At 44.8% G+C, this 27,727-nt stretch overlaps 1 protein-coding gene and 1 long non-coding RNA gene across 2 annotated transcripts in view; both read right to left on the bottom strand.

Moving 5' to 3' along the window:
* Nucleotides 1–24,490, bottom strand: part of LOC311017940 (neural-cadherin-like) — an 80,887-nt gene extending 56,397 nt beyond the window's left edge. Inside the window, exon 1 of the mRNA XM_084016613.1 lies at nt 23,455–24,490. Within this exon, the coding sequence (XP_083872739.1) occupies nt 23,455–24,454 (1,000 nt within the window). The 5' untranslated portion in view covers nt 24,455–24,490. The remainder of the gene's footprint in view (nt 1–23,454) is intronic.
* Nucleotides 8,744–10,745, bottom strand: LOC311017958. The gene is made up of 3 exons (XR_014597668.1): nt 10,678–10,745; nt 10,212–10,372; nt 8,744–8,879 (listed from the first exon to the last, which is right to left on the bottom strand). It is a non-coding gene; the product is annotated as an uncharacterized lncRNA (long non-coding RNA).
* Nucleotides 24,491–27,727: the final 3,237 nt, after the last annotated feature.

The raw sequence follows: 27,727 nt of genomic DNA, 5'->3' as shown, positions 1-27,727 counted from the left end.
TGTAGGGTGCATCATGGGAGAGGCTTAGGAGGACATTTAGAGGTCCTCAAACCTCTAGACCATGTTTTAAAGCTTTCTGTCCTGAAGGAACATTTTCAAATTGCTATCGAGACACGAAGAAGAACTTCTGGAAGAAAACTGAGTCACTTTTGTGAGACGAGTTCCCGTCCAGTTTTGGTGTAGACTGAGATTTCTTTACTCCAGGAGGTCCGAGACCCCTAGGGGGTCTGTGGAGTTACTGCAGGAGGTCCCCGAAATTATTTGATCGCAAACCTTTTTTCTTTAAAAATGTAAATATATCCAAAAATATACCTTAACATGAATACGCCCTATATTAAGCCAATATAAATATTCCTGTTTAATATTATGTTTAATTGTGATGTAGAAATCTAGAATCCGTCAACAATAATTATTTAAATATCTGGTGATTAACAAATTAATCTACTAAGAATGTCTTTGGGCTCTAATTGGAGCCAACAGCAAGTGGCCTTCAGTAACAAGAGCTCAGTCAGACATGAACACATTAAACAATACTCTCAATACTCTGCCTCCAAAGGAAACACATTTTTGTTAAAGCATATGTGTGTATGGATATATCCTCTGCATAATTAATCCCTCGTCCTTGCACGCAGAGATTCAGACTGGTGATGCACCACAAACTTAGAATTAAACTCTTAGCCTTCACAGAATAACTGCTAACTCGCCAACTCTTGTCCTTCTGCAGCAGTGATATAGAAATAGATAGGAAAAATAGATAAATGCCTGTATGGATTAAAGTGTGACTCACAAATCCAACAGATATCTCAACCATACCTGTGCACAGCACAGAAAAGATCCCTCCACAGCAACCAGCAAATCTAAGCCCTTAAATCTAAAGTATTCATAGTGTTAAAGGTTCTTTCACTGAAGACGTTCAGTGTCTCTCCAATCCCAGATGCATGCTGGGGTTGGCTCAAACCATCTTTTGGTGGCTCTTTTTTTTTTTTCTTTCACATTTGTTCGGCCAAAAGAATTACAAAAGTTATTCAATCCGTTTTGTTTTATTGCTCTGAGCAGAGAAGAATGTCCCTATTCACTTCTATTCACTTGCATAAAAGAGGAGGCTCTAGAGAGGAGCAAGTGTTCAATGGAGATATACTGGCACTCTATACAGCCTTCAGGGAAGGGAAATATAATTTAGCTGAAATATTTCAAAGTGCATCTGAAACAACCATGGCCTATGAGTTTTTTGCATGGTCCGTGTATTTGGCTTCACGTGCTCAGTTAACTTTACCAAGTTGAAATGTTCAGAATTATTTCTAGAAATGTTTTCAATTCTGGAAAGCCACCATTGAATTCTTTGCACACAGTAAAACACATTTAAGTTCCTCCTCACAGAATTCAGTGTGATAAATGAGTGCAAACGTTGGGTCACGTTTTGAAATCATTCATTTTGTGCCACCTGGACTATTGTTCGACAGTGTAGTCGTCTGCATCCAGAACAATTCTTCGCACAAAACATGGCTGCTAGACTCTGCTTTCTGCTGCTCTATAAAAACCTCTGGTGGCTCAGCATCGCCATCGAGCGAAGGAGATCCTCAAGCTGTAGCATTAACCTCCCACTCAAGGATTAGCTAGTCGAAAAAAAGAAGAAAAAAACCTATCATTTACAGAACCAGAACAAAGCAGAATAATTCACCCCTTAATAAATAACAAATCACCCTTTCAAAAGAATATGAAGAGGCATTTAGAATCAGCATCCGAAATGTGTTATAAATCCACGGGGGGGGGAATGTAACGGTTGCTCTAGGGAAATATACAGGAAATAGAAATAAAAGACTTTAAAAATCACTAATAATGATGAACGTTTCTGTTACGTAGTATGTACAGCCTAACCCTACACCTAATTGACAGTGTAATGTGTTGTGTATTGTATGTCAGGAAGATTTGCTGGTTGCCATGGCATCAGATAATGGAGATCACATAAAAAAACATTTTTTTAAATAGCTTTTTTTTTTTAAATAAACAAACGGAAAAGAAAAAGCACAGTTTAACCAATGATTGGTCAATGACTGATTCCCACTCCGACTGCAGAGGTGATTCTTTTCTGAAGACGAGATAAAGATATATTGCCTCATTTCCTTCGTGATACTTAATGCTGCTCTCCGGAGCCACAGACGAGGACAGATAAGCAGCTGCACATTACAGACTCCTCAACCAAAGGCCTATACGTGAATTATTCTCTTCTCTCTTTTGGGATCCTCCATCCGAAGCTTAAACCCCGGTAAGACTGCAGGCACAGCCTACACACACACACACACACACACACACACACACACACACACACACACACACGGTTACTCTCATAGAGTGCAGGTTAGAACTCTCAGGCAAAAGCATTTAATGTTAAAAAGACAACCCAGTGGTGGCAGACAACACTGAACGAAACATAATTCAATACCGCCTTTACAACGTGTCATCTCTCTCCCAATGCTTTGTGGGTCGCCAGTCTCAACTACCGCCATAAATGCAAAAATGCCAAAACAAAAGGAAAACTAAACATGTTTTATGACTCTGAAAGTCCCAGTGGAACGGAGGGGACAGTGTCTTTAGCGTGTGTTCTGGTGACATATTTCACAGCGAAGTGGGATATTGGAGCGGTGTACAGTTACAAGAGGGATTTAAATCAAATCCAAAGACCTCTAAAAAAAGTGGGTGGGCTTAGAGTTTAGTGCAACGCTACAGAGGACACACACACCTCCTTCACCTGTTGTCAGATTAAGAGGAGGACGAGGGAGAGATGAAAGGGAAACTTTTAAGGATTTTCAATAGACTGTGAGTCACTGCAGCGCATGCAGACGACCAGGGTCCAGACTCCCTCTGTGCTGCCGGGGTCCAGACTCGCTTCGTGCTGCCGGGGTCCAGACTCCCTCTGTGCTGCCGGGGTCCAGACTCCCTCTGTGCTGCCGGGGTCCAGACTCCCTCCGTGCTGCATGGGTCCAGACTCCCTCTGTGCTGCCGGGGTCCAGACTCGCTTCGTGCTGCCGGGGCACAGACTCCCTCCGTGCTGCCGGGGCTCAGACTCCCTCCATGCTGCCGGGGCCCAGACTCCCTCCATGCTTCCGGGGCCCAGACTCCCTCCATGCTTCCGGGGCTCAGACTCCCTCCGTGCTGCCAGGGCCTAGAATCCCTCCGTGCTGTCAGGGCTCAGACTCCCTCCGTGCTGCCGGGGCCCAGACTCCCTCCATGCTGCCGGGGCCCAGACTCCCAACGTGCTGTCAGGGCTCAGACTCCCTCCGTGCTGCCGGGGCACAGACTCCCTCCGTGCTGTCAGGGCTCAGACTCCCTCCGTGCTGCCGGGGCCCAGACTCCCTCCGTGCTGTCAGGGCTCAGACTCCCTCCGTGCTGCCGGGGCCCAGACTCCCTCCGTGCTGTCAGGGCTCAGACTCCCTCCATGCTGCCGGGGCTCAGACTCCCTCCGTGCTGCCGGGGCTCAGACTCCCTCCGTGCTGTCAGGGCTCAGACTCGCTACGTGCTGCCGGGGTTCAGACTCGCTCCGTGCTGCCGGGGCTCAGACTCGCTCCGTGCTGCCGGGGCTCAGACTCCCTCCGTGCTGCCGGGGCTCAGACTCCCTCCATGCTGCTGGGGCCCAGACTCCCCACTCACCCGCCGGCATATCTCCTCTTATCCCTCCATATTGCTCCGTTAGCTACTATGATCCACAAGTGATGAGGTGTAGTTTTACATGACTTAAGTGGCTAAGCCGCCCAAAGTCTCATTTGATTGGATGATTTTTCAATCATCATCAACAAACATTTGAAACCATTTTACAGAAGTCCAAAGACAGGAATTTAAAAAATACTGTCTGTAAAAGAAAATGTGTTTCATATTTTTGGCATATAACAAGAGCTGCAGGGACAGAATTAAAACTGGGAAATTGTATGTTTTTTATTGCGCTGATCCTGTGAACGCAATCGAGCATTTATATCCGTCACTCAGCCAGAATAAGCAAATGTGGTCAACTCTGATCGAAATGGAGCATTTTGGAGAAAACATGACGAAGTAGTCGTTAAAAGCCGATAAAATAAGGATAGTTTGGTGCAGGAAAAGCCAATATCATTCATTTTATGAATTCCAGATGTGATTTTCCTGCTTGTAGTGGGTAGCACTCTCGCCTCACAGCAAGAGGGTCCTGGGTTCGATCCCCGGGTCGGCCCGGGTTCCTTCTGTGTGGAGTTTGCATGTTCTCCCCGTGTAAGCGTGGGTTCTCTCCGGGTTCTCCGGCTTCCTCCCACAGTCCAAAGACATGCAGGATGGGGATAGGTTAATTGATGACTCTAAATTGCCCGTAGGTGTGAATGTGAGCGTGAATGGTTGTTTGTCTCTACATGTCGGCCCTGTGATGGACTGGCGACCTGTCCAGGGTGTACCCTGCCTTCGCCCAATGACAGCTGGGATCGGCTCCAGCCCCCCCGCGACCCTGAATACAGGATAAGCGGTAGAAAATGGATGGATGGATGGATGGATTTTCCTGCTTTGACAAGTCAAAATGTCAGCAATGAGGACGACCTATTGTGTTGAAACTGATTATTTTCTGAAAGAGATCCAATAATAGATTCTGCAGCATTTGCATCTTTCTTTTTTAAACAGGGATTCTGAGGCTGCACTGCTCCTGACATTGAGATTTTACCAGGTAAAGCTTTGTAAGTGAAGGAACATGCTGAAGCAACATGCAGACCAGACATCATTTGAACGTGAACCGACAGAAGGGAGGAGAAGCAAAAATACATCCATGACAGGAACCTGAGTCACTTGTGAAATGACTCATCAAACCCCTGCTGGCCATAAAGATGAGGATACACATTTGCCCAACTGAGCTAATCAAAATGTCACATTCTTACACACAAACAGGCCTTTTGTCTTCTGTTGGGTGGAAACTTTTCAGGTTTTAGCCCAAATAACTCCCCAAATGAACATACTTATCACCAAATAGTATCCATGAATATAATGTGGGACATCTAACAAAAACATCAAGCTAAAAAAAAACCTGTCACGAGGTGAGTTTGAGGTTAAAAAGCCAATTAAGGTATTGCATATTGCATTCATTTCAACAGTGCTTGATTAATTCATTTACACTTCAAACTGCAACTATCAAAATAATCAAATGGAACTTAATTAAATCCAAACATGATATCCAAGCATTGGTTTCCATTCCATTCCAATTAAAAAATTGGATACGAAAATGTACGCTTCTGTATGGCTGTTGTTTAAAAACAGTACATGTTCTGTCATTTTGTCCACCTCTACGCAAAATAATGTAGATTTCTCGGTCTCCACGTTGTTCAACGGCATGTCTGATTTCCGGGAGCAGAAATTGAGCCATCAGGATTGCTTAGGAACACGAGAATCACTAAAAGGTTCCTGATCTACACTCTTTACATACTTCATTTGAACACAGGCGGGCAGATTACTTTCAAGTCAGTAGCCATCCACGGTGCCAGTTCCAATTTTCCATCGCACCAAAATGCTTGGCTTGCTCTTAAAAAGCAACGTGAGTCACGTCGTCATGGATCTTTTTGGTCATGTTGTTATGATAATTGTCACGAGGCAAAGTCAACGCACAAAAGGACTCAGCGTCAGGAGACGAACCCGAGTTACATCCGTTGTTACGTTGGGTTATGCCGCCTCATGTCCTAAATAAACAACCGACTGCTTATTTTCTATCCTTCACTTTTACTCTCGACATTGAAAAAAAAAGGCCTGATTGAGTCTGAATTGAGAAAGCTTGGTGCTGGGAAATCGAGATTTTACACACGAAGCGTGTGATCATCATGATCATGCATAGATTAGACTAGTGGACGCCAATGTTTTGCTTAACTCACATCTTTTCCAAGTGACTACAAATTAAAATGAACAACCAAATTAGTGAAGACCTCTCTGATCTGCCTCCATCGCTGTCAGGTCAAAGCTTTGTCCAGCCGTCGATCCATCCGTCCTCATATTCTGGTTAACGTTTGATGTAAAGCTCAATAGACGCTCGGTTGATCATCCTTGACATTCCTCCATTGATGTTGGACAATAACCGCCGAGATGTATATGTGGGACTTTGCAATGTGGCAGTCTTTGTCAAGGACTGTTACATTCTCCGTAATATGACTCAGTGAAATATCGAATTGGATTTTACTTTAAACATATTTAATTTACTCCGTTCATTCAAGTGTAGAAATGACCGTTTTGAGCCGGTGGTGTGGAAGAGGCTCATAGCTGTGCGATTAATCATTTTTTCTCTTTATTGCAACATACTGTGACCAAGGTAAGCGTATAGGGTGAGATGCAACAACTGTGAAAAGACAAGACGTCAAGAAGGTTCCAGTGTTTACCTTGTACCAGCGTGATCGCTTGTATGAAAGCAAAGTGAGGATGAATGAATGTTTAAACCGATCAAGATTGATTTGTAGCCAATGTGAAGGTTTGAAGAAGTATGTCTTCCATACAGGCCGTTCATTGTCCAAGTGTTTTTGAAATACAGCAGCAAAACACTACAAGTGCAATGGAGAAAAGGAGGAAACATATTTCCCCCTGAATGTAGTTGGGAATAAAGCATAAAGGAAACACTAAAGTGAAACTCAAGTTATTTCATGCATCTAGGGAGCCCGGATCACATCGAATAACAGCACAAACTGAACATATTTGAACTGAACGGAATGGATTTTAATCAAATGTGTCTCAGAGAGAGAAAAAGCATTACCCACAATGCACGAGTTCTACTGCACAAAATCCCAAAGATGGGAAAAAAGTGGCCTTGTGGGTGAAGAAAACGTCACTAGCCAGGCTAACATTTCCCACAGCCTTTGTGCTAAGCTAATAGCGTGCTGAACAAATCCCTGACCTTCAGTGTGTCTGCACTAGATGCACAGAGATCATGTTGATATTGATATTCTTATCTGCCTCTGCCTCTAGGCAGCAATGCATACTAATCCCCCCCCGCCCCCACCTCCCCACTGTCGCAGTGTTCATTTAATTGTGTCAAGTTGGACAATACAGCCGTTGACGAACTGTCGACAACACCGGCAGCACTGACACATAAAAAAAACCAGGCTTAATAGTCCACTCACCATTTCAGCAAATGCTAAATACGCCATCAAAGCCAACAGGACCCAGTGCTCCCAACAAATCAATATTAGTCCTACGGCATAATGATCGCAGTAACAGGTGGACTGTTGAATGCAAGATAATTAGGTTTTCACTTTGAGTCCTGAAAGAAGACACAGTTTTGCAGAGTACATTTCTCAAGGCGAGTGGCTTCAAAGTTTCAAGGCCCTGATTGAAGAGGCTTGACAGTCTTTTATCTCTTATCTCGACTTTGAAACGGTCGAAACAAAACAGTCTTTTTTCTTTTTTTAAACCAAACATATTCTGTAAGATTACTGTAGATTGGGTGTCCGTATCTCCCCATCCATCTTGTTGCGTGAGAAGAAAAGATCTCGAGGCTAATAACTGATTGGAAGGCAACGCGACAAGAACCTCAAAATCTCACTCCTACAGACGCCGCACAGCTCGTCGTCTTCGCCGTCGCCGGGCGGGAGAAACAACTGTACACAGAGTCGTAGGTCTCATTTACATAAGCAACACATTAGTAGTCAAGCATTGTATCTTCTCAACTACCTGTGATATCGTACATAATTAGGACCGGCTGTGAAGTATGCTCTCTATTATCAAATCTGGGCTGGAACAATGCAGCCGCTGTCCAAGCCGACACTTAGTGTAGAAATAATATGCACTCAAGCAGACGTAGAGTACACTGCACCCACCGCCCGCCCTTCCACCCACCAGTCCTTCATGACATGGACGTGCAATGCAAGGGGTACATATATAAAGCTATAGATACGGCACATGTGCATAACTTGCCGGTGCATTCATGTGCGTTTGCATGGGATTTCACGTTTGTGAAATTGTCCGTGCATGTACGAACGTGATGATCAGCGCGGCGTGCCTTTTTTTTTTTTTGTGTGTGTGTGCTGGTGCGTGACAGCGGCTGTGTAACGCGGTTGTTAGTGTGCCGTTGCCGGTAGAAAAGCAGATGTGTGAGATGCTCCCGTGCACCCCTCGGCTCTCACTTGCCCGGGGTAAAAGGGAAAGTGTAAAGAGTTCCAAAAAAAACCCAACTGCACACTGTAAGGAATTGACTGTAGAATTTACAGTAAATACCTGGCAAAAAAGTTGCCAGTTAATTATTGTAAAATCGCAGTTTATTACTGTAAAAATCTATTACAACATATTACTGTAATTTGTTTTACATATGTTTGCTGTATATAAATTACTGTAACTGACTGTTTTCTTTTTTTAGAAAACAGCAATTCAATGTAATCTAGTTTACAACTTTTTCTTGTATTCCAATAAATTACAGTAATTACCTGGCAACTAAAGTTGCCAGTAAATACCTGTAAATAAATAATACAATATGTTGTTGTAAAATGTTTTTACAGTTAATATTGGTTTTTACATTAGCTGCTTTGCAAATTATGCAGATTGTGAATGATACAAATAACACAGTGTCAGAGCTGCTATAAAATACTTTTATTAAAACTTTTTTTTAACAGATGTGCAAAAAATGCATGTACAGTAACATGAAGAACAGTGAAAGGGATAGTTCAACATTTTGTCACATTGAGTGTGTTTGGCAGACAAAGACAGTTTGTTCTGCAGCTCTTAAAACAACAAATTGCTTTTAAACAGGAACATCATCAAACAATGTAGAACAGTCCTTATCTTTTGGATCCTAAGCAGAAAGCCATTCATAGTCCATCAGCCGCTTCAGCAGGGAGGAGACATGAGGATTGATGGTGTTCTTCAGCTTTGCTGTTTTCGTGCCACTGCTGGGGTTGATTCCAAGGAAACATCTAAAATAAGAAAATAACAAAACTTCATGAAAAACTGTGACAAGCCAGCAGAATCAATCAGGTCATACAATACAAGCCCATTGTTTGACGTTCCATGGGCAAATCTGCAACAAAAAACGATGCTGTTTATTATTTTTCATTATCATTTGATTTTTTTAGTCCAGGTGTAACAGAGTTTTGCTGTTGATTCCACTTACACAGTGACAGCCAATCACATACAACTTTATTCATGTATCACGGACGCTCACTGGTTAGCAGGGCTCTCCTCAGCACATAAATATGGGCTGTGACGTAAACACAGTGCCAGTATGCGAGGATTGAGCCCATGGTAGGTTTGCTACACGAAGCACAGCGTTATAGTCTATTGAAACTGTGTAAACAATGTAATGTAATAATGCAGTTATCATGATATTATGTTCAGGAAGCTGGCGACAGTTTTACATGTAACTAAATGTGTTACAGAGGGTTTATTTTGTTTAATGTTTATAACTAGCGACCTTAGCTTGAGGCTAAGTTAACTTGCTAATTTTCCTCCATGAAGCTGTGCCGAACGAGTGCTGTGCTTGACCGTGAGCTGACCAGTCATTTCCGTATCATTGTCCAGTGTCCAGGCAATAAAAGTTCGGTCCTGAAGCTACGAGAGTGTCGGTCCTTCTTGCAAATCAACAACACAACGCAGACAACTGTTACACAGGCACTTAGGCAAGCTGAAATAGAAAATAGCTCTGCAATGCAATGACCACATTATGTAGGGTCATAACGGTTAAAAGGGTAGTTTGTATTTCTTGCCACAAGACTGTACGTTAATAACTTAATAACTTAACATTATTGTGACTGGGTGGAGACAGGGATTTGGTTTGTATTACATTTGATGGATTCAAAAAAGCTCTAGTTATTTCAATATGCAACAGTAATTACCAGTAACTGAAAGAAATACATTGTTAAAAGATTTAGATCAGAAATGGACAAAACTGGACTTAGACATGTTGAACATTTGTTTCATACCATGAAACAAGTGCCATATACACTCTATTATAACACAGCATGTCCAGTGGTGTAGTGGTGTCTGTGTTGGTGGGTATACCACTGGGTAGATCACTTAGAAGAAAGAAGATATGATTTTAAAGGCTTTTTGGCTGATGGGTGGTAACCTGTTACCTGATATAAAAAGAGGTGGGTACAGTATAAGCCATAAACTGATGTATACTACACCACTGAGCATGTCCCTGGTTTAAGAGGAGTCCACTGTCTGTTAGTGCTGGCAAGTCAAAATAATGTCTTGTCCAGTAGTCATGATAGCAAACTTAACAAGTACTACAAGCATCTAGTTACCTTTGGATGAATTCCAGGGTGCATGCAGCTTGCTCCTGGTACACAAGATTGAAGTTGTAATAGCACGAAAACTGCCAGTCCTGCCAAAAAGTTGGGGTGTGGAAGCAAGACCACCTGCCCCTCGATGCTCAGCATCCACTCCTCTGATGTGAGCACATCACCTAAACATAAACAAACATATGGTTTATATGTTAATGTTTTTATCTTGTTGCTTTCCACATACCGGTAAGCATATCCACAATAAACTGTTACATTAATGTGTCCTAGATATGGTCTTTGTCTTTGCAATACTTTACAACATTTAAATTCCTTTTACTGGCTGTAACAAACCCAGGGGGACAAACGTTATGTGGCAATACATTAAACACATTGTAACTTGCATCCAAAGAAAAGAAACCTTATGCATTGGGCATTTTTATGTTGCTTTGTCACAGTTTAAACTGTAAATTGTACAAAATGTTTTTACCTCAAAATCCCCTTCAATGGTGTTTGGTCACTGTGGGCTTCAGTGGTGGTGCTCACTGTGTGTGGATTCCTTCAGCTCTGTAACAATATGATGCACACGTTGAAATTTAACGCTAGTTATTTAGCTTAGCTGCTAGTTAGCTTAGCTGCTAGTGATAGCTCCTCTGGCTCAGTGTCCAGAGGTGGCAAAAGTACTCTCACTTTCTACTTACGTCGAAGTTCAGATACTTGTGTAAAGAAGACTCTGATAAAACCTGCAGTAACGTTACAAATTCTATTCCTTTACTCAAGTAAAAGTAAAAAAAGTAGAACATATCACAATGTAATGTTAACCTCATGGCACCTCCTTTAGTTCGCTAATTAGCTTTTACTCTGCGGATTTCAACACGAATTTCAACAACGGATTACTATTTTAAACTTACGTGACTGTCTATGTTAGCAGACGACCTGTCCTGCAGCTGCAGCAGCAGTAGCAGTCAGAGGCAGCAGCCGAGACGACAGTTCGGCTGGGTGACTGTCCGAAGGATGCACAGCTCTCAAAACACAGAACCACATTTCACGAAGCACTCCAGCAAAGCCAAATTTACCTGAAATAAATAGTCTTGTTAATATGCGACATGTGCTGTAGGAGAGGAGCGGAGGGGAGGGGAGCGGAGGGGAGGGGAGGGGAGCGGAGCGGTGTTTAACCCAGGTTTTCGGTCCAAAACTGTTACACCACTAATTTTAAAGTTAACCGAATACAACTTTCTCTGCCGACATCAGCGTTAGCTGTAATGTTACCTTCACTGGCTTGTGTTAGCCTGTTTATCGGAGAAAAAAATGGGATGTGAAGACGATGCAGACTGTCCTCGTGCTAAATACTAAATCTGTCTAGCTAAAGTTATGGGAAATTACCGTCACTGAAACAAATATTACTCACCAATCCGCTGACTTCTTAGCTTTGCTCTGGTGACTACACAGGTTCCGCCATTGCTCCTCTCCTCTCCGAGGTTCTAACCGCGAAAATCCGAATATCAACAGTATTTACCTGTAATACACATAATCTACATGCCAGAACACACTTGCTGTAAAGTTTACAATATGTAACTGCGGAGTTATGCAGCAGGTTACTGTAATTAGTTTTGACCCATGATGCATTGCGGTATACAGTTAAAAATTGTAAAATGACAAAACAAGAAGATACTGTAAAATTTTACTGTAGATATTACAGCAATTTGTTACAGTGCAGCTTCAGTAAAAAGAAGAAAAAAAAGAAAAAACTCCTGGAGGAATAGTGAGCAGGGTTGGGGTTTTTTGATGTTCGTGAAGGTCGAGAAGAGAAGAGGAAGTAGTGAAAGACACCATGTGGCTCTCTTCCATTCCAGCCAGAGTGCACCGTTCATACCCGAGGCTTTCATTTTGTCATCAGTCTCTATCAGCGGCCGTCTGTTAGTGTTAGTTAGTGTGTGTCAGAGAGCTATCTTTCCGGTGCCATGATGGAGAGGTAATTTCAGCTTTATGACGGTGCGGCTCTAATGACGAGGACGGGAGAGCTGAGAGCGCGCGAGGGTGGGAAACAGGGGAAAAACACTTTTCCGTGAGAAAAGCACACATCTGTGGCGTTTCTGGGAGTTTTCCACAGCATGCATGTGTGCGTGTGTGGTGGACACGAGCGGGATGGGGTCCACCTCCTACCCCCCATCACTGAATGGGCCGTTAATGGAGAGTAATGAGGGAGCACTCTCATGGCAGATGTGCCCTCTCTGAAACTCTGTTTTACCCCGAGACTGTGAAGCTGACCCAAGAGAGACATCAGCAGGCAAGCAGCCGCTCTCCTCGCTCTCATTAAGGTCCGCGTGTGTTGCGCACATTTCGGCAGGTTGTTCGCCAAATTTGCCTCCCGCCGCCGTACCCCGGGAAGTAAGAGTAAGTATCGGTTGGGCATAGCACCTAGAGTCACATTAAATGACAAAAGCCCCGGCAGTGTCGGCCAGGCCCAAAAATCTGTTAGAGGACCATCTTCTTCACTGGAGTGTGAAATTATTTTAGCTCCCTGCTCATTATAGGATTTTAAAATGCATTATAGTTAGGGCTTTTATGGTGTGCTGCGGCATTAATTCAATTTGCCCCATTCACGCTTTCTTATTATCGCGCTCGGTTCGAGCTACAGGGGGAGGAAGCTGCTGAGCAATGCTCCCCTGCCTTATCTCTAAAGGATAGAAACTACACTACCCAGCTCAATCAGAGCCAAACCAAGACTGCTACATCCCTTCATGCCCTTTTTATTCTCCGTCTCCCCCCTTTTTCTCCAAGTGCTCCTTCCTGTGGAGACCCCCATCTCTCTCTCCACCCTCCACTCCTCCGTCAATTTCCTTCCGAGTTGGTGATTGATGGGAGTTGTCCTCAGAGCCCTTTCCATATCTTTCCATCCAAGCACACATGCAGGCGGAAGAAACACAAGTGCGTGCACATGGCCCCGTGCACGGTCGGGGACGCCAAAACCCATATGCGCTGCTAGACCAGGACCCGGGCAGAATCAACAGAGGGAGCCTCACAGGTTTAATGGGAAAACAAGTCACAGTGTATGGGTGAGACAGCGGTAATCTATCACTGGAACCAGAACTTGGTTCTGTGTTTGTCGAGCACACCGGAGAAGAGGGGCATTCTGGGAACACCCTATCACTGTCTGTTATTCTGCAAAATAATGCATTGCATTCCCGCAAATGTGCTCCTGCAGAAGTACAGCAGATTAGTATGGAAGCAGCGGGCTCCGACAGCGTTCCTGCAACGCCGCAGGCCTGCATGAATGCACAATGACGTGAAAGAACATATGCGTAGTCCATTGTCTGCATTGTAAAATACACACACGTCACAAAACATGCTACACGGCACTAGTCACATGCATTAAACTGTATCTCAGCATGTGACTGGCAGTCTGGCTCGTTGGTGATGGGGGAAGAGGACGGAAGGATGAGGATAAAGTCCTCATTTAGATATCTAATCCAGCGAGCAGTCTGTCCTGTGTGGACCATCATCTCCCGTCATTAGCAGCAGGTCAGTAAGATTAAACAAGATCAATGTTTATCACCCACTGTGTGAGGGAGAAACCAAGTGGTAAAACCTCATCACCATTTGTCAAAATATCTGCTTTGATGACAAGCAAATCTGTGATTACGTCCAACATATGCAAAGACCAATTTTAATCAACTTAAATTCCCCTTTAAATCTGTGTTAGTGTTCACACATGCACATTGGATGAACCTGATCTCATATTATATATGTTTTAGGTAATAATCCATCAGAAGGATTATGGCACTCAATCCAAATGTGTCTCTGTCTTTATCGTTAGGGTTACAGTGTGAAAAAAACCCCTGCTGTTCTCGTCGATGCGTCTCTAGGCCACTGCTGCAAAAATCTGTTGTTCTTCCTGCATCCATGGTGATGTCCTCAGTCTCCTCACTTATGTTGCAAAGAAGCTTTCCAACAGCAAAAAATGGCATCCCAAAAATATCAGTGCAGATGATGATATGGAAGAGGATATTTTACAGTGTTTCGGCTGACTCAGATATCCAGCTGAGGCTGATGCTGCTGCAGCGGGGAGGACGTGGCCAGCGGGGACCCTCCAGAATCTAAACTGGGGAGAGCAAACACCATGCATTTTTTTTTTTTTTTCAAATTGCTCCCCCAAATGACAAAAGAAACAGATTTTTTTTTCTGCTGTAATGAATGTCAGCGTGGGCAGTTTGTTGTTTTGGATGCTGTCGCCGGTGACAACCCAGAGAGACGCTTTCAGAGAGACCATGTGGTAACGGTTTCCTGCCACGGGGACTGAGGTGTGCCGGGGAGCTTCTTCAGGATTCTAAAGATGAACCGGAAAAGATAAACAAGACCAGCGCTGTGCTTTTTATCATTATATTTTTCTAATTTAATGGCCTGCAGTGAGAGCTGCAGATGAGCCGCTGCGTCTGTCAGTTTCTGTCCAGCTTGAATGAAGTGGGTTTCAGGGTGAATTAACAAGTCTGCCTGCATTCGGTGTCAGAGAGAAACTAGAATTCAGAAGGTAATAGAAGCTTTCCTTTCTTAACATTTTGAGTTTCTTTCATACGTTTTACACTTAAAAAGCTACACAAGCTTGTTGAACGTTGCAAAATTGCCACACGCAATGCATCCTGGTAGATGTAGGCACAGCCGGCCAGCTCCGCGAGCAGGAGAACTCAATATAGAGGTCAATACAGCATTTATTTCTTCACTGAACTACAGTTACCAACGATCAAACATCCACATAAAAGGTGGAAAATGTTCCCTTTAAGAGAGTTTGAGTGACTCATTCAACTATTCATGGGGCTTACTGAACAATCATGGACCAATCCTCAATTTAGTGTTCCACAGATGCAGCCATTTCTCAGTCACAGATATCCATCAAAACACATTTTAACAATTCATTGTTGAAATGACGTGATTAAATAGCAGGTGTCGGGGCGGATAAGGCACCAGTAATAACTTTAAATGCACACAATCTGAACTCTTTTTGAACGATCTTCTGTGTTTCGCCTTGAACAAAAGGGGGTTATGTGAGCTGCTGCAGAGTCTGCGCACTCAGTTCCAGATCTTGATCCTTAATGTGTGGCAGCGGCGCGTGTCTATGTGTTTCCACAGCCAGGCTGGCACTACTAACGATGCGGCAGCATCCCTATCCCATCCTTCTCAGCACATCATAAGACTGTAGAGACCATATGGTCTGATTAGTCCACAGAATTAAGCCCTACACTGTCGAGGCAGAGAGAAAGATAGAAAGGGAGCTACCCGCGCTCACTGGTTCCGCTGAGAACAGCCACAAATTGGTAGCTGGAACTAAAAAAAAAAGAGAGAAACCCCTCACACACATACTCACACACACACAGGCTTCCAACTTTGCAACAGACATAGCAGAAATGTCCAAATACAGATGGGAAAACATAACAAAAGCATGCAATAAACAGTCTAAGCCAGATCACAAAACAAGCAGGAACAAAACAATCTTTTGTCCTCCTTCCATCCGTCTGCATATCTCTACATATCTGCAACACCACAGTCACATTTGACAATATCCATATCCAGCCCATGTAGGCCATGCGCTCTGAAAATGTTCATCCGCCCTGAGAGGCACTACATTTCCTCTGCATCTAGAAACACCTGCCGCTGTCAGTCCTGTCTCCCCGTTTCCTGGAATGGATTAAATAACTCAATCTTGAGATGGACGTCATCTTCAAACTTATTTTCTAACACGAGCCTTTACACGTCGTCCTTCTGATCGCCTGCCAGACTAAAAAGCCTTCTTCTTCATTCTAACATCTCTTTGAAAATGGCAGTCATTTTCATCTTTTCCAACAAAAGCCGCGCGCTCACACTGTGCAAATTGGTGTCGCGCAATTACTGCAATTTCTCCAATTCCTACAATTTGCACGGTTTCCCTCCAAAGCAAAGTTCACGGCATGTCAAAACATCTCACCAGGCAACTTGGCCATGTGATCTTTTCTCCCTGCATTAAAAATCTCCTTGTTCACAGTTCAGCCGGCAAAGCTTTCAAAGTTGTCTTGTGTCCTGTGTGTTTATCAGTGTCTCTTTTGGGCCACCGAGAGCAGGGCTGCAACCATTGTTGTGCTCCGTTAATTGGACCTTTGGGTACAAAAGGTTGAGAAATTCAAGACCAAATAGATAAATAAGCACAAGCACTGAATTCCCATGACATATCCCCGGCGCTCGCTCCAATTTTCCCTTGTTCGTTCTTGCGGTCTTGTCTGATTCATTAGAGTGCTTCTGGATAGTTCTATCAGCCCTCGGACTCAATCACACACCTACCCTCTCCACGAGTTGGTAAACTATCAGCAACAGTGTGTCACGGCACGTTCGGCGACATATAAATTGTTGTTTAAAGTGATGTTTTGTGACTGGGAGCAAAACAGCTCCCGGTTAATCAATAGCACAAAATCAATTCAGCTCTTTGGGGGAAAGCCACAGAGAGGCTTATAAGGCATGCAGAGGTGGAGCCAAAACAAGGGGTTTAAATGGACAGGGGAAATGGCAGGTGTGTGTGGAGCGGGGACAGCCGCTCACTGTGTTCATTACGGACTATTCCAATTTTGGCAAACACAATAGCAGAAGATTCAGCAAAACCCTCAAACCTTTGTCTCCCGCTCAGGTTGTGCATTTTTTTCCCCCGATTTTAATAAAAACCAAAAACTTGGGCGATAAGCTTGTGTGCAGGTCGTCCTCATTCATCACGCAGGTAGGCACAGAGGCATTCTGGGGAATCTGTGACAGTGGAGGTCAGCGAGACATTTACCTGACAGCGCCTGCCTCCGCGCAATGTCTGGAGTTGACAATGTCTGTGGTAATGGGCATCAATAATGCAGACCCGTGGCCAGATAAAAAAACTCCCTGTCCCCACAGCGCTGTGCCTCATGCAGCATTCACATCTCCCAAAACAACTCGCACTACAAACGTAATTTATTTGGGTCGAGTGTTGAGGTTTCCGCTGTGATCAGATATGCATGCGTCGTGTAAACACAACGACAGACACGCAGCATTCACACTCGCTGGTTTTCACGTGTTCAGCGGCGCTATAATTACGTTTCTGACATCAGCAAACACACCCAAATATCACCCTCCCTCCTGTGTGGGTCGGTCGATCTAAACTGGGGGTGAAAACATCAAGCAGATCGAACACGGCTGATTCACATCGATGGCAGTTTCCTTCCTTGTCATTACAGCTCATGATAGATTCTAGCAGTAGTATATATTCAGTCACTCAGTTGTTAGCGCCACAGGAATCCCTGCAAGGCGTCCTTCGAAGAAAATGTACAACAATGACATATTGTTTACATTTAAGTGTCAGAAACCACGATGAATAATGACTCGTAAATCAGATAGTGTGACATCGCTGTGGAGGCGGGAAACAGCAAAAGTTGTGGTTGGATGAGTCAACAAAACGCCTTTGACACACCGTTCACTTTCTGTTTCCTATGAGCAAGTGTCATTTTTTTATCAACAACAACAAAGATCACCTCAGCTTAAAGTGTGTAGGATTTAGTGGTAACTAGGGGTGACGTTGCAGATTTCAACCAACTGAAACTTCTCCTGGGTGTCACGCATGTAGAACGGTGGCCGAAGGGAACTGTAGAAACATGGCTGGCTCCATGAAGAAGATCAGCTTTGTGTGTAAATACATAAACAGCTAATTCTAAGATAAAAAAAAAAGCATTTACAAGTGTGTGTGCACTCAAGAAAACATATTTAATAGTATTATATTCTATTTCTGCAAATAGCTCCCCAAATGCTACATACTGTACCTTTAACAAACACAATCTTTCCCTCAACCCAGTCCTTTTTGTGCCTAAACCTAATTAACCAATGTTGCATAATAAAACAGCTTTTGAAATCACACAGACAAGACATCGTCCGGCCAACAGGGGGCGTCAGATCAGAAAATGCTTATGAATTGCAATGATGAACAAGTTATTTAAGGACTTGTTGTAGAATCCTTGGCCTTGTGTTACCTTCCAAAAAATGAGCTCCAACTTTCAATGTGGATCAATACTCGGCATCGGCAGCCGCCCTAAATGAAGGTATCACTTCGGGTGAGAGCACACGATTCTGTCTTTCTGTCTTTTGCTTTCTCTATTCATGCCATTCCAAAGGGCAGGTCATGCTTTTTTTCCCCTCATCTTCCTTCCATTTGCCCCCTAACAATCTTCAGACACACACTAGCACACGCTGCCCTTTTCACAGTTGTACAGTAGTGTATGTTTTCTCCCAGCCCCCCCGCTGCCCCGAAGCCATCCACTCTGCTCCAGACTGGAGTACATGCACACCTCATTCGCCTCCTGCCACCCTAACACTTTCTCACTTCTGCCCTCCAACCATCTGACAATTACGTTTCACCAAGCTGGCCTCTCATCAGCGGCACACAACTCCCCGCCTCTGATCTAGCTGCCCTTTACTTATCTTCAATAAAGCTTATAGGAGCGCGGTGGGAAAAATCTCGCACAGACACGCATTTTCACATTCCTTCAATCTCGTTTCTGCCCTCCATCCTTCCCCCGTCTGTCACGCAGGTATTTCACCTTTGCCTCACTTAACCTTCTTGATCTTAAAGCCACGCTCTGTGACCATGCCCCCCCCGGCATTAGAGCCTGTCCTGACCTTTCTGTGCCCTGATAGTCATGCCTTGTACACACTTTAAATATCTCCCCCGCACATGCAGGAGAGCTTCCTTCCTCTGCCCTGCTCTCCTTCTCTGTGCTTAATTGAGTCTTTTAAAAAAGAAAATATGGCACAAGCACCCCCCCTTCCCTCCTACATGGCATTAAGACACACACTATAGAGAAGAGGTGGCTGCGGCAGCGATGCCGCTCAGACACATCCGTTTGATATCTGAGGAAAAAACCACAGAGCAGAAATCAAATGCTGCAGGCATGTTGCCGGATGGCATGTTATCAGGCAGAAAATCGGAGAATCTCAGCTGCAGGGGATCTAGATGCTGAAAGGACAATCATAGCATTTAACACAAACACAGCGTGATACACACGTTTACACAATAAGGGAAAGGATGTATACGCACACATGCACACATATGCCGGAAATCACACATGCAGATGAGGAAGCATAATAGCCGCGGGCATTTTATTCTAAATTGAATAAATGCAGACAGCTTTTTGTGAAATTGTTTCCTACTTAAACCAACAGCCCCACAGTCACAAATTACAAACAAAAATGAAATCGGGCCTCTTCTCAATTCATTTCACATCACAAGGGGAATATGCAGATATAGTGGAGGGGGAGAAGGAGGGGGGGGGAAAAAAGCAGTATGAAAGGGGAAAATTGGATTAAAGACAGCATGAGGCGAGATGCTGACTATGAGACAGAAACAGGAAGAGAGGAGGAGGATGGAGAGAGAGAGCAGAATAGAGTTCCCTGACAAAACAGGCTGAGGAGAGGTGATTACCACAAGCTGAATGCCACCCTGCCCACAGACACCTAAAGGCAAGGGAGAAACCACTCCAACATCCCCCACTCCACAAGTGGTGCAGTCTAGGACTGCGCCACTTGTTCAATACTCCTCCGAACCCGTCAAATACCATTAACAGATTCCTACTCGGGTGCAAAGAAAAGGATTCTTCGGGTAGGACAAAAAAAAAAAAAACACCTCACCAATGCAAATTTAAACTGACGTCCTCTGTGGGCCAGCAAGCATCCTTTACAGGAAGAGCTGCAGAGGTCCCTCACTCCCCTCTCCTCTAAAACACCACATAACCAGTATCTGTGAGTCATGAGTCATGGCCTACTTCCATTACTTTTACTCTTTTTTTTCTCCTTCTTATACTGCTGGTTTGATACACAGAGACGATGTCGCAAACATATCACTTTATTGTTTCCCTGGGGGTTATTGGTCTACTAGAAATAGTTTAGAAGGTAAATATTTCCCCAACATTAGCAGGGGAGCTAGTCAAGGATAAAGGAGTACTTCCCTGAGCAGTACTGTACTAAATCTGATGCATCACCGAGCAGAACAATGTCAAAACTTTTCAGGGGGTCCTGAAATCCCATCTACGCATAAGTAAAGTAATTAGATGTCTTATTATCATCTCTGATTAAGTGCTGCTTTCTGGCAATAATCCTCCATACAAACTATGCTCTGATGATGACTTACATAACCTAATTTTCCTGTTACGCTTCAATTAAATGTGGAGAATTCTTTTTTTGTTTTTTTTGTTTCGCAATGGAGAAAGTAATTCCTAACTTTGTGGGTGTAATTATAAAAAGGAATGAAACACAGTGCTGGAGATGGTAATATGTAATATAAGAATATTACTTTGGAAATTAGAAGAAATGGTTAAGCAATGGCATTGTTGTGCATAATAACATGATATGGTCGATTTCTGCAGAAAATGAAAAATTGCCACGATGACCAATTAAATCAGACATGAGCAGATATGAGAGATATGGTAATTGAACTTAATTACATTCATGACTATGAGAGGGGACTATTTTTTGGTGCATCTTCATTATAAAAGGAGGACAAACTACCGTGGCACTGTGTTCTCTGTCCTGACGGTAAAGCATTTTGGCATACTTAACCCTTTATCACCTTATTATCCAACATTTATTCAAATAGAACCTTTTAACGTTGTGTTTTAATACAACCGACTACAAAGGCATGTGTTCAAACAAGTCACATCTTAGAGCCATGGGGGGCCAGAGGATGAGTGTTTTGGTAAGCACAGTTTCTTTCAGGTAAGTATGTCAATGAGGACGGACCCCATACTGAGACTAATCCAGTACCGCTGTTCCATCTCCACCCTTATCTGCAGCACGCCAGAATAATTTATCCGAGATATCGAACTGTCAAACTAGACTTTTTAATCTCCATTTGAACAGCACAAATAACCCCTCTTCTGATGGCTCTAATCATAACACTGTACCCACTGCAAACTTATTAACATAAGAAAGCCTTGCACCAGTGCGATTTGCATTTCATGCCCACATTAACCAGCTAATGAACACATTCGCTTCACATTTAGTAAATCTACATTCACCAGTGAATAACCACATGGTCTCTTTTCTCCCCATGCAGATGGTTTACGAGCATGTGTGCATTCTTTCGACTTATCCGGGAGAAGTCAAGCCTATTTAACAGGAAATAAATAAGGTAGACTAGAAAATAGGCAAGAAGATGTGGCTTTATGGTAATAGTAGTGATAGTAGTGGTGGTCGTGATGAAAAAAGCAGCTATTTCAGTGTTGAGGAGGACAGCAGAAGGCAAGGTTTTTCCTCAGTATTGTGTGAGAATGACAGTGACAGTAAACAAAAAGTTAGGACAAAATGAAAGGAAGGCTCAACATTCCAATTCCTCCAATGACGCTGCAATAAAAAAAAAAAAAATACTACCTGTACTGTTATGAAGGCACATGCAGTGCCTGTCTCCAAGCAGCATTATTTCAGATCTGGTACAAATAGACCAAGGTTTGTCATCCTGCAATGCGTTCGAGTCGATTGTGCCTATTATTTTGTCCACCCCTTGTATGTGAATAACGCAGTAAACACTGTTTACGGCGAGCACCGAATGCTGCTGACTGGAATCTTCTTTGAACTGCTGTATTTTCTGCTTGACATTCAGCAGGTGACTGTCAGCACCACGGACAGCTCCGTGCTACAAGCGAGTCCACGGTGGGGAAATAAGTTGAGGCGGTGCAACACACGGGGCCTTATTAAAAGCCCCGTTATCGCGCCTGGGGTCAATTTTTCAAACGACTGTGCAGCGTCACATTTGCATACAAACAAACACGCACCCACACACACACAAAGCATCTCCCTCATTCCTTTCTGTTTAATACGTCTAGCTCATTTATCTCAGACAGACGAGGCAATCATTGCAACACCTAAGGAAACCCACATGCATCCGTAAGAAGGACATTCACGTGGGAGATTAGGATTAATCTCTAAAAAATAAGATGTAAAAAAAAAATGGACTCATCCACTCAGGGAGATGTCTATGCAGGGATTGGGAACGAGACAAGCAGAAGAAAGGCCTGTCCTCCCAGACTCCCATCAGGAGATCCTGTCACGAAAAAGCTGTAGTCGCAGGATAAAGAACAAGCCGTGCCTTTGATCCGGAGAGGAGAGTCTATGCAGGTGAGGGAAGTAAAATGGAGAAAGCTATCTGGATATCTGTCAGGTTAGAGTGGCTTATTTCTGTTACACATCTGTGCCAAAATAAAAAACAACAACCCCCCCCCCAAAAAAGAACAAACATCAGTATTCTGTTTATTTTTTGCTCTCTCTGAAAAACCTCCAGACACCCCATCGCAAGAACGTGTCCCAATCATGCATGCAATTACAATCTAGAACATGCTGTGCAATGTAACAGCAGCAGGCAATTCGAATCAAAACAGCGCACACTGTTTCCAGCACACTGTGTAGCTCAATTACAAAGCAGATTATTTTTGATTGCTTGGTTGTTGTGGTTTTTTTTTCTTCTTCTTCTTCTTCTTGTTTTTAAGAAGTCTAACTTTTAGTGGGAGCAAAAAGCTAACACAACTTTGCACTTTCGACACGCACTAGTTTTCACCTTTCCTCCGAGAAATTGAGAGGTTTCCTGACTGTAGCAGTGCTACTTCAAATCCCCGGGACTAGAGAGTGAATGAGAGGTGGATTAGAGGGGTAATGCCAGCAGATGAGAGGGAGCTAGGGTCGCAGTGGTTTGCCACTCTGCAAGGATTAGCTCTGAAAACAACTTCACAGTCACAAACTCTGTCAATCAAGGACATACTTCAGCCCCTTACACACACACACACACACACACACACACACACACAGCAGAAAACACAATGTCCTCCCTGCTGCGAAGTAGCATGTAATGTTCAATCAGAATTGAAACTCCTCATGCATATCATGACAAATTGGACAAATATTGATATGCATGAAAACAAATTGCACTCGCGATGATGGAATCCAGATTGCAGGTAATGTGGTGGCTGGATGGATGACAATGAGGCACACCTGTGGAATGTGCTGCAGCTATACGGTGACGGCCCTGTATGGATGTGATGGATGTGTCAGGCCTGTCTCGGGGGCTCCACTGGTGAAGGGCGATGTGTCCAGATGGCAGCACATGTGCATGTAATGTGCAGAGTGCCATTAAAATAGGGCATCCTAACCCACAATGCATATAATTCCTGGGGGAAGGAGGGGGGATGGGGAGGAAGGGGGGGGTTCATGACCTCACTTAAGTGCAGATTAACGCAGGAATGATAATACACACCTCGTTTATCCTGGATCTTGACCGTGAGCTCCAGGGAAGGCTCGGTCTCCCTGTCCAGCCTCCTGCTGATCGTGATATCTCCAGTGTCGCGCCCCACGGTCACCGGGGAGCTCTCTGACTCCGGGGGAAGCAGCTCGTAGGCGGCCGACTGGAACCTGGCGGGGGCCAGGCTCGTTATGACTGACCCGATGCTGGCATCCTCAGAGACATTGAGGGAGACCGCTGTGCCGGGGTCAAGCAGAGCCCTCGGCGACCGTCCCCCCCGCCCCGACCCCGCTAATTGAGCGGGACGCGTCGCCCACCGCTGTGGCGAGATGGTCACCACGACACCTTTACTGGTCAGGGGGGGCCACCCGTGGTCTCTGGCAAAGACGTTGAATTTTAATTGAGACGGCAGACCCAGGATGGAGTCAACCAGCAAAACTTCCCCCGTTTTCGGGACCACGTAGAAGCTGCCGTTTTTGGGGATGGAGAGGTACGTCAACTCCGCGTTGTTGCCGCTGTCCGCGTCCACCGCCTCCAGCCTGCAGACCACGCTGCGGAGCGCGGTGGTGTCGTCCAAAGTTAGGTGGACGGCGTCCGCGCGGCGAAAAGTCGGCCGGTGGTCGTTGGTGTCCAGAACGTCCACTTTCACCGACGCCACCGCGAAGACGACGGACTCCGACGCGCACGTCTGGCAACACAGACCGACGCTCAGCAGGTACTCGGAGCGAGCCTCCCGGTCCAGAACCCGGGAAGTTTTCAGCAATACGTGTCCCCGCTTGTGGTGAGCGAAGGCGCGGAAGTCCTCGCTGCCGTTCCCGTACAGTTTGAAGTGCATCCCGGGGACCGGGCACCATTTTTGCGCGTTGATGCGCCTCACCGGAATGCTCAGTCCGTTGACTTTCGAAGCCGTCGGGGAGTTCTCAAAGACATGCCCGTGAAAGAAGGGCAGTCGCTCCCGCGTTTGATATCCAGCCGCCGGCGTCAGGAGGCAGCATAGAAAAACACCCCAAATCATGTTGGTGGCAAGTTATGTAGCCTCCAGGCGACTCAGGGGGGCTCGGTGGAAAAGCATTAAGAAATCACATAAAAACACTTGAGAAACATTTCCTTCATAGTTCTCCGCGATACGATCCTTCCTGGAGACCCCCCCGCCTCTCAACTTGCAGCGTTTTTCATCCGAGAGATCCGTCTCCTGGCTCCATGCAGCACGGCTGCGTGCAGCCAGTCCACTGCGCTGCAGGCGGTTGGCTGGATTCGTATCCAGCGTTCAGCACCAGAGAACCGGACAGCGCCAAGCGCGGGGGCGTGGCGGCGCGCGGGGACGGAGCTCCTCGGTGTGAACCCCACCCTGCGTGCTGGTCAGAAGGGTCCCCCCCCACCCCCCTCACCCACCTCCTCCCTACTCCCCTCCTCCCCGTCTCAAAGCTCTCCGCGCCGGGCTGAGCCGTGCACACGCAGCATGAGCCTCCCCCAGCTGGATAACAGCGCCTGCCACAAATCCGCTCTCAGCGTGAAGAAATGTTGACAGAGAGGAAAATCACTTCATCCTGCCTGTCCGCAGAGAAGTCGAGCAAACACACCGCCTATCTGTCTGGAGAGCCAATACCGGCTCCGGTGGAGCAGTTGGGGCTGCCTTGCTCAAGAGAAGGAATCACTGGTGCACTCATCTGGGTCTACGACCCAAATTCCTCTTTAAACTTCAGCTTACAGTTCCTTCAGTGTGTTCACACCTTTCATTACAGCAGAAAAGAAATAAACAAAAAAAAACAGGAATCGATATAAATGAAATTGCTGGGATCCGGGCTGATGAACTGTGTAATCGTGATGATTTAAGACAGGCTGGGCTGCTCCCCCCCCCCCTCCCACCCATAAGTCTTTGCAGCCAGCGTCATGCACACCAGAGTTCACATTAACACCGTCACCCCGGTTGCTCTTTTCTGTCTCCCCTCTGCTAGCCTCCCGAGCGCTCTAAACCTAATCTGCAGGTGTCTGCTGCTAATTCCCACAGACTGCACACTTTTCAATTCCCCTCACTTCCCTGACAAGTCAGGAGAGTAAATATTACATGGAGCGCGAGGCTCCGGATTGTCAAAAAGATAAGGAAATAATGGCCGAGAGAGAGCACAGCAGTACACTCCGTCTCTCTTGTCATGTCAACCTTTGCTTTAGACGTGAAGCGGATCAATATTCATGTGCAATCAAGAGGGTTGTGACGCTTCGGGGGCTAGAACTGTAATTCAATGCCATTCCTCCACTCGCACACATAGGATACATCTGTATTCAGTTTGGAAACTCATCAAAGCCCCCCTGTTGAAAGATCCTTATCAATTTGCAACCACAATCCATCACTGCAATTTTACCCCGAAACCCACTCTCTGCAGTAAACTGTTCTTTCCAGGCAATAACTCCGGTAACTGGCGGTGAGCCCCAAGACAATTTAGCATCACAGCCTGCAGCTGGAGCACAAAAGCTCATATTGGCTGATCGCTGTATTCTTTCAGACGGCGCAACAAGCTGTGGACTGTGTGACTGCAGAGGCATGACACCGCCGTGTTTTTGTACAAGCTGTGACCCGAGGTGGGGAAAGGCATTTAAAAAAAAAAAAAAAAAAAATGTGCACCACAACAGCCCCAGACCAGAAATGTGACGGGACGCGAACAAAACAGAACATTTAAGGTGAAATCTAAAATAAACACCGTCTGAACTGTGGGATGGGACCCATGTTACGTCCCTTTGAACTCCTTAAGTGCTTCATGAATGCAAAATCAAACCCCGTCTTTCACCATGTTGTCTCACATTCAGCGTGACCATCAGCATGGAAGATAGCTGGAGCAAAACTCAATCAGGGGGGGGGTCCAGGCCACAGTGTGAGGGGGTGAGTTAACTTGAGGGCTGCAGCCAAGATGAAACGCCAACATACGCCACATAAAAAAACAACAAAGCTGTAATGAATATATATATATATATATATATTTATAAATATATTTAGAATCATGAAACAGTCTCATCATCCTTCTTCTCCGACAGATAACTGAGAGCTGCAGGGCATTAAAGGAAAAACATCTCACTGAAGAAAGCAGCCGACAAACATTAGAAAGCTTCATGCTTACTTAATGAATAATTGACCGAATCCCTTCCCTTCACTCAAACAGGCAGACGTCGTTTCTGAAGGCAAAGGTTGCAGCCTTGTAGCATTTAAAATATTCAACCTTTTACTTCTCCTCAGAAGCAGAGAGGATCATGGGACTGGGTTATGGGGATGAAGGTCCCGTAATGCACGCGTGTTCGGTAAGTTGTCTATCGCGCTTCCTGGAAAAGTAGGGGGGGGGAAAGCGGAAATGCTGGACGGCTGGCGCTAACATCAGTCAATAGGAAGTTTACGCCACGAGTTAAACGTCTTAAAAACAAAACGTTCAGCAGAATTCAATGATATAATCGGCCTTAAACATGCAGGTTTATTAAATAATGACAAAGCAATGGCGACGGATGACTAAGCGTCCGGCTCTCGGGCTGCTATTCATCTATTCAACGTTCGTGGTGAACGTTTATGGGAAAAACCGCATGTTCCCCTGGAAAAAACTGCAAAGAGCCGATTTCTGGAAACGCCACGACAGGAGCGGCAGCACTGATTGTAGTTCCACGTGTGTACGAGTCCCTCGGGACGTTTTCCGCTCGTCACAACCTGAAGGCAAAAAGCATTTAGAGGAGCCGGATAAATATAAAGACATTTCCCTGGTGAATTAGGTACGGCTAATTAGATTTGATCTGTGATCCCCTTAAGGCTTCAACCACCTACTGTTGTATTTAAGCTTTGCTGTAGAAAAACTGTTTATTAATAGAGATATTAATTATAAAGCATGCAGGTTTCCCAACGTACCTTCACTTATAATAATGCAACGGAGGGACCTGGTTTTTTTGAAAATGTAATTTGTGCAGAAAAAGAAACAGCAACAAAACCAAACCATCTAATTACCGAACGTCTCTTTAGCCTTTTGCTTAAAATGCCACATCTCAAAAGCAGAAGTTTGTTCGTCGAAAAAAGGCTCAGCAAGTATAACAAACTGAGAAGAAGAGCAGCCACTTTGAAGGGAGAAACCCCCCCCCCAATAATTTAATGTTTAATGCATGTTGTTTTGATAGGAAACTGCAGGGCCACATCTTTGTCTGAGGAGTGCTTTTTTCCTTTACATCCGCATTCCAGTTAGTGGAGCCTTGGGTTGCCACGGTGATTAGCACGCTGAAGTAATGCCCATTGATTTGAACAGCGTCCTCAATCTAGTCCAAGAAA

Source organism: Eutrigla gurnardus (assembly GCF_963514095.1).
Source record: "Eutrigla gurnardus genome assembly, chromosome: 9".
NCBI lineage: Eukaryota > Metazoa > Chordata > Actinopteri > Perciformes > Triglidae > Eutrigla > Eutrigla gurnardus.
Note: the sequence above shows the minus strand (reverse complement) of the source record. Positions and strands in the feature narration are given on the sequence as shown.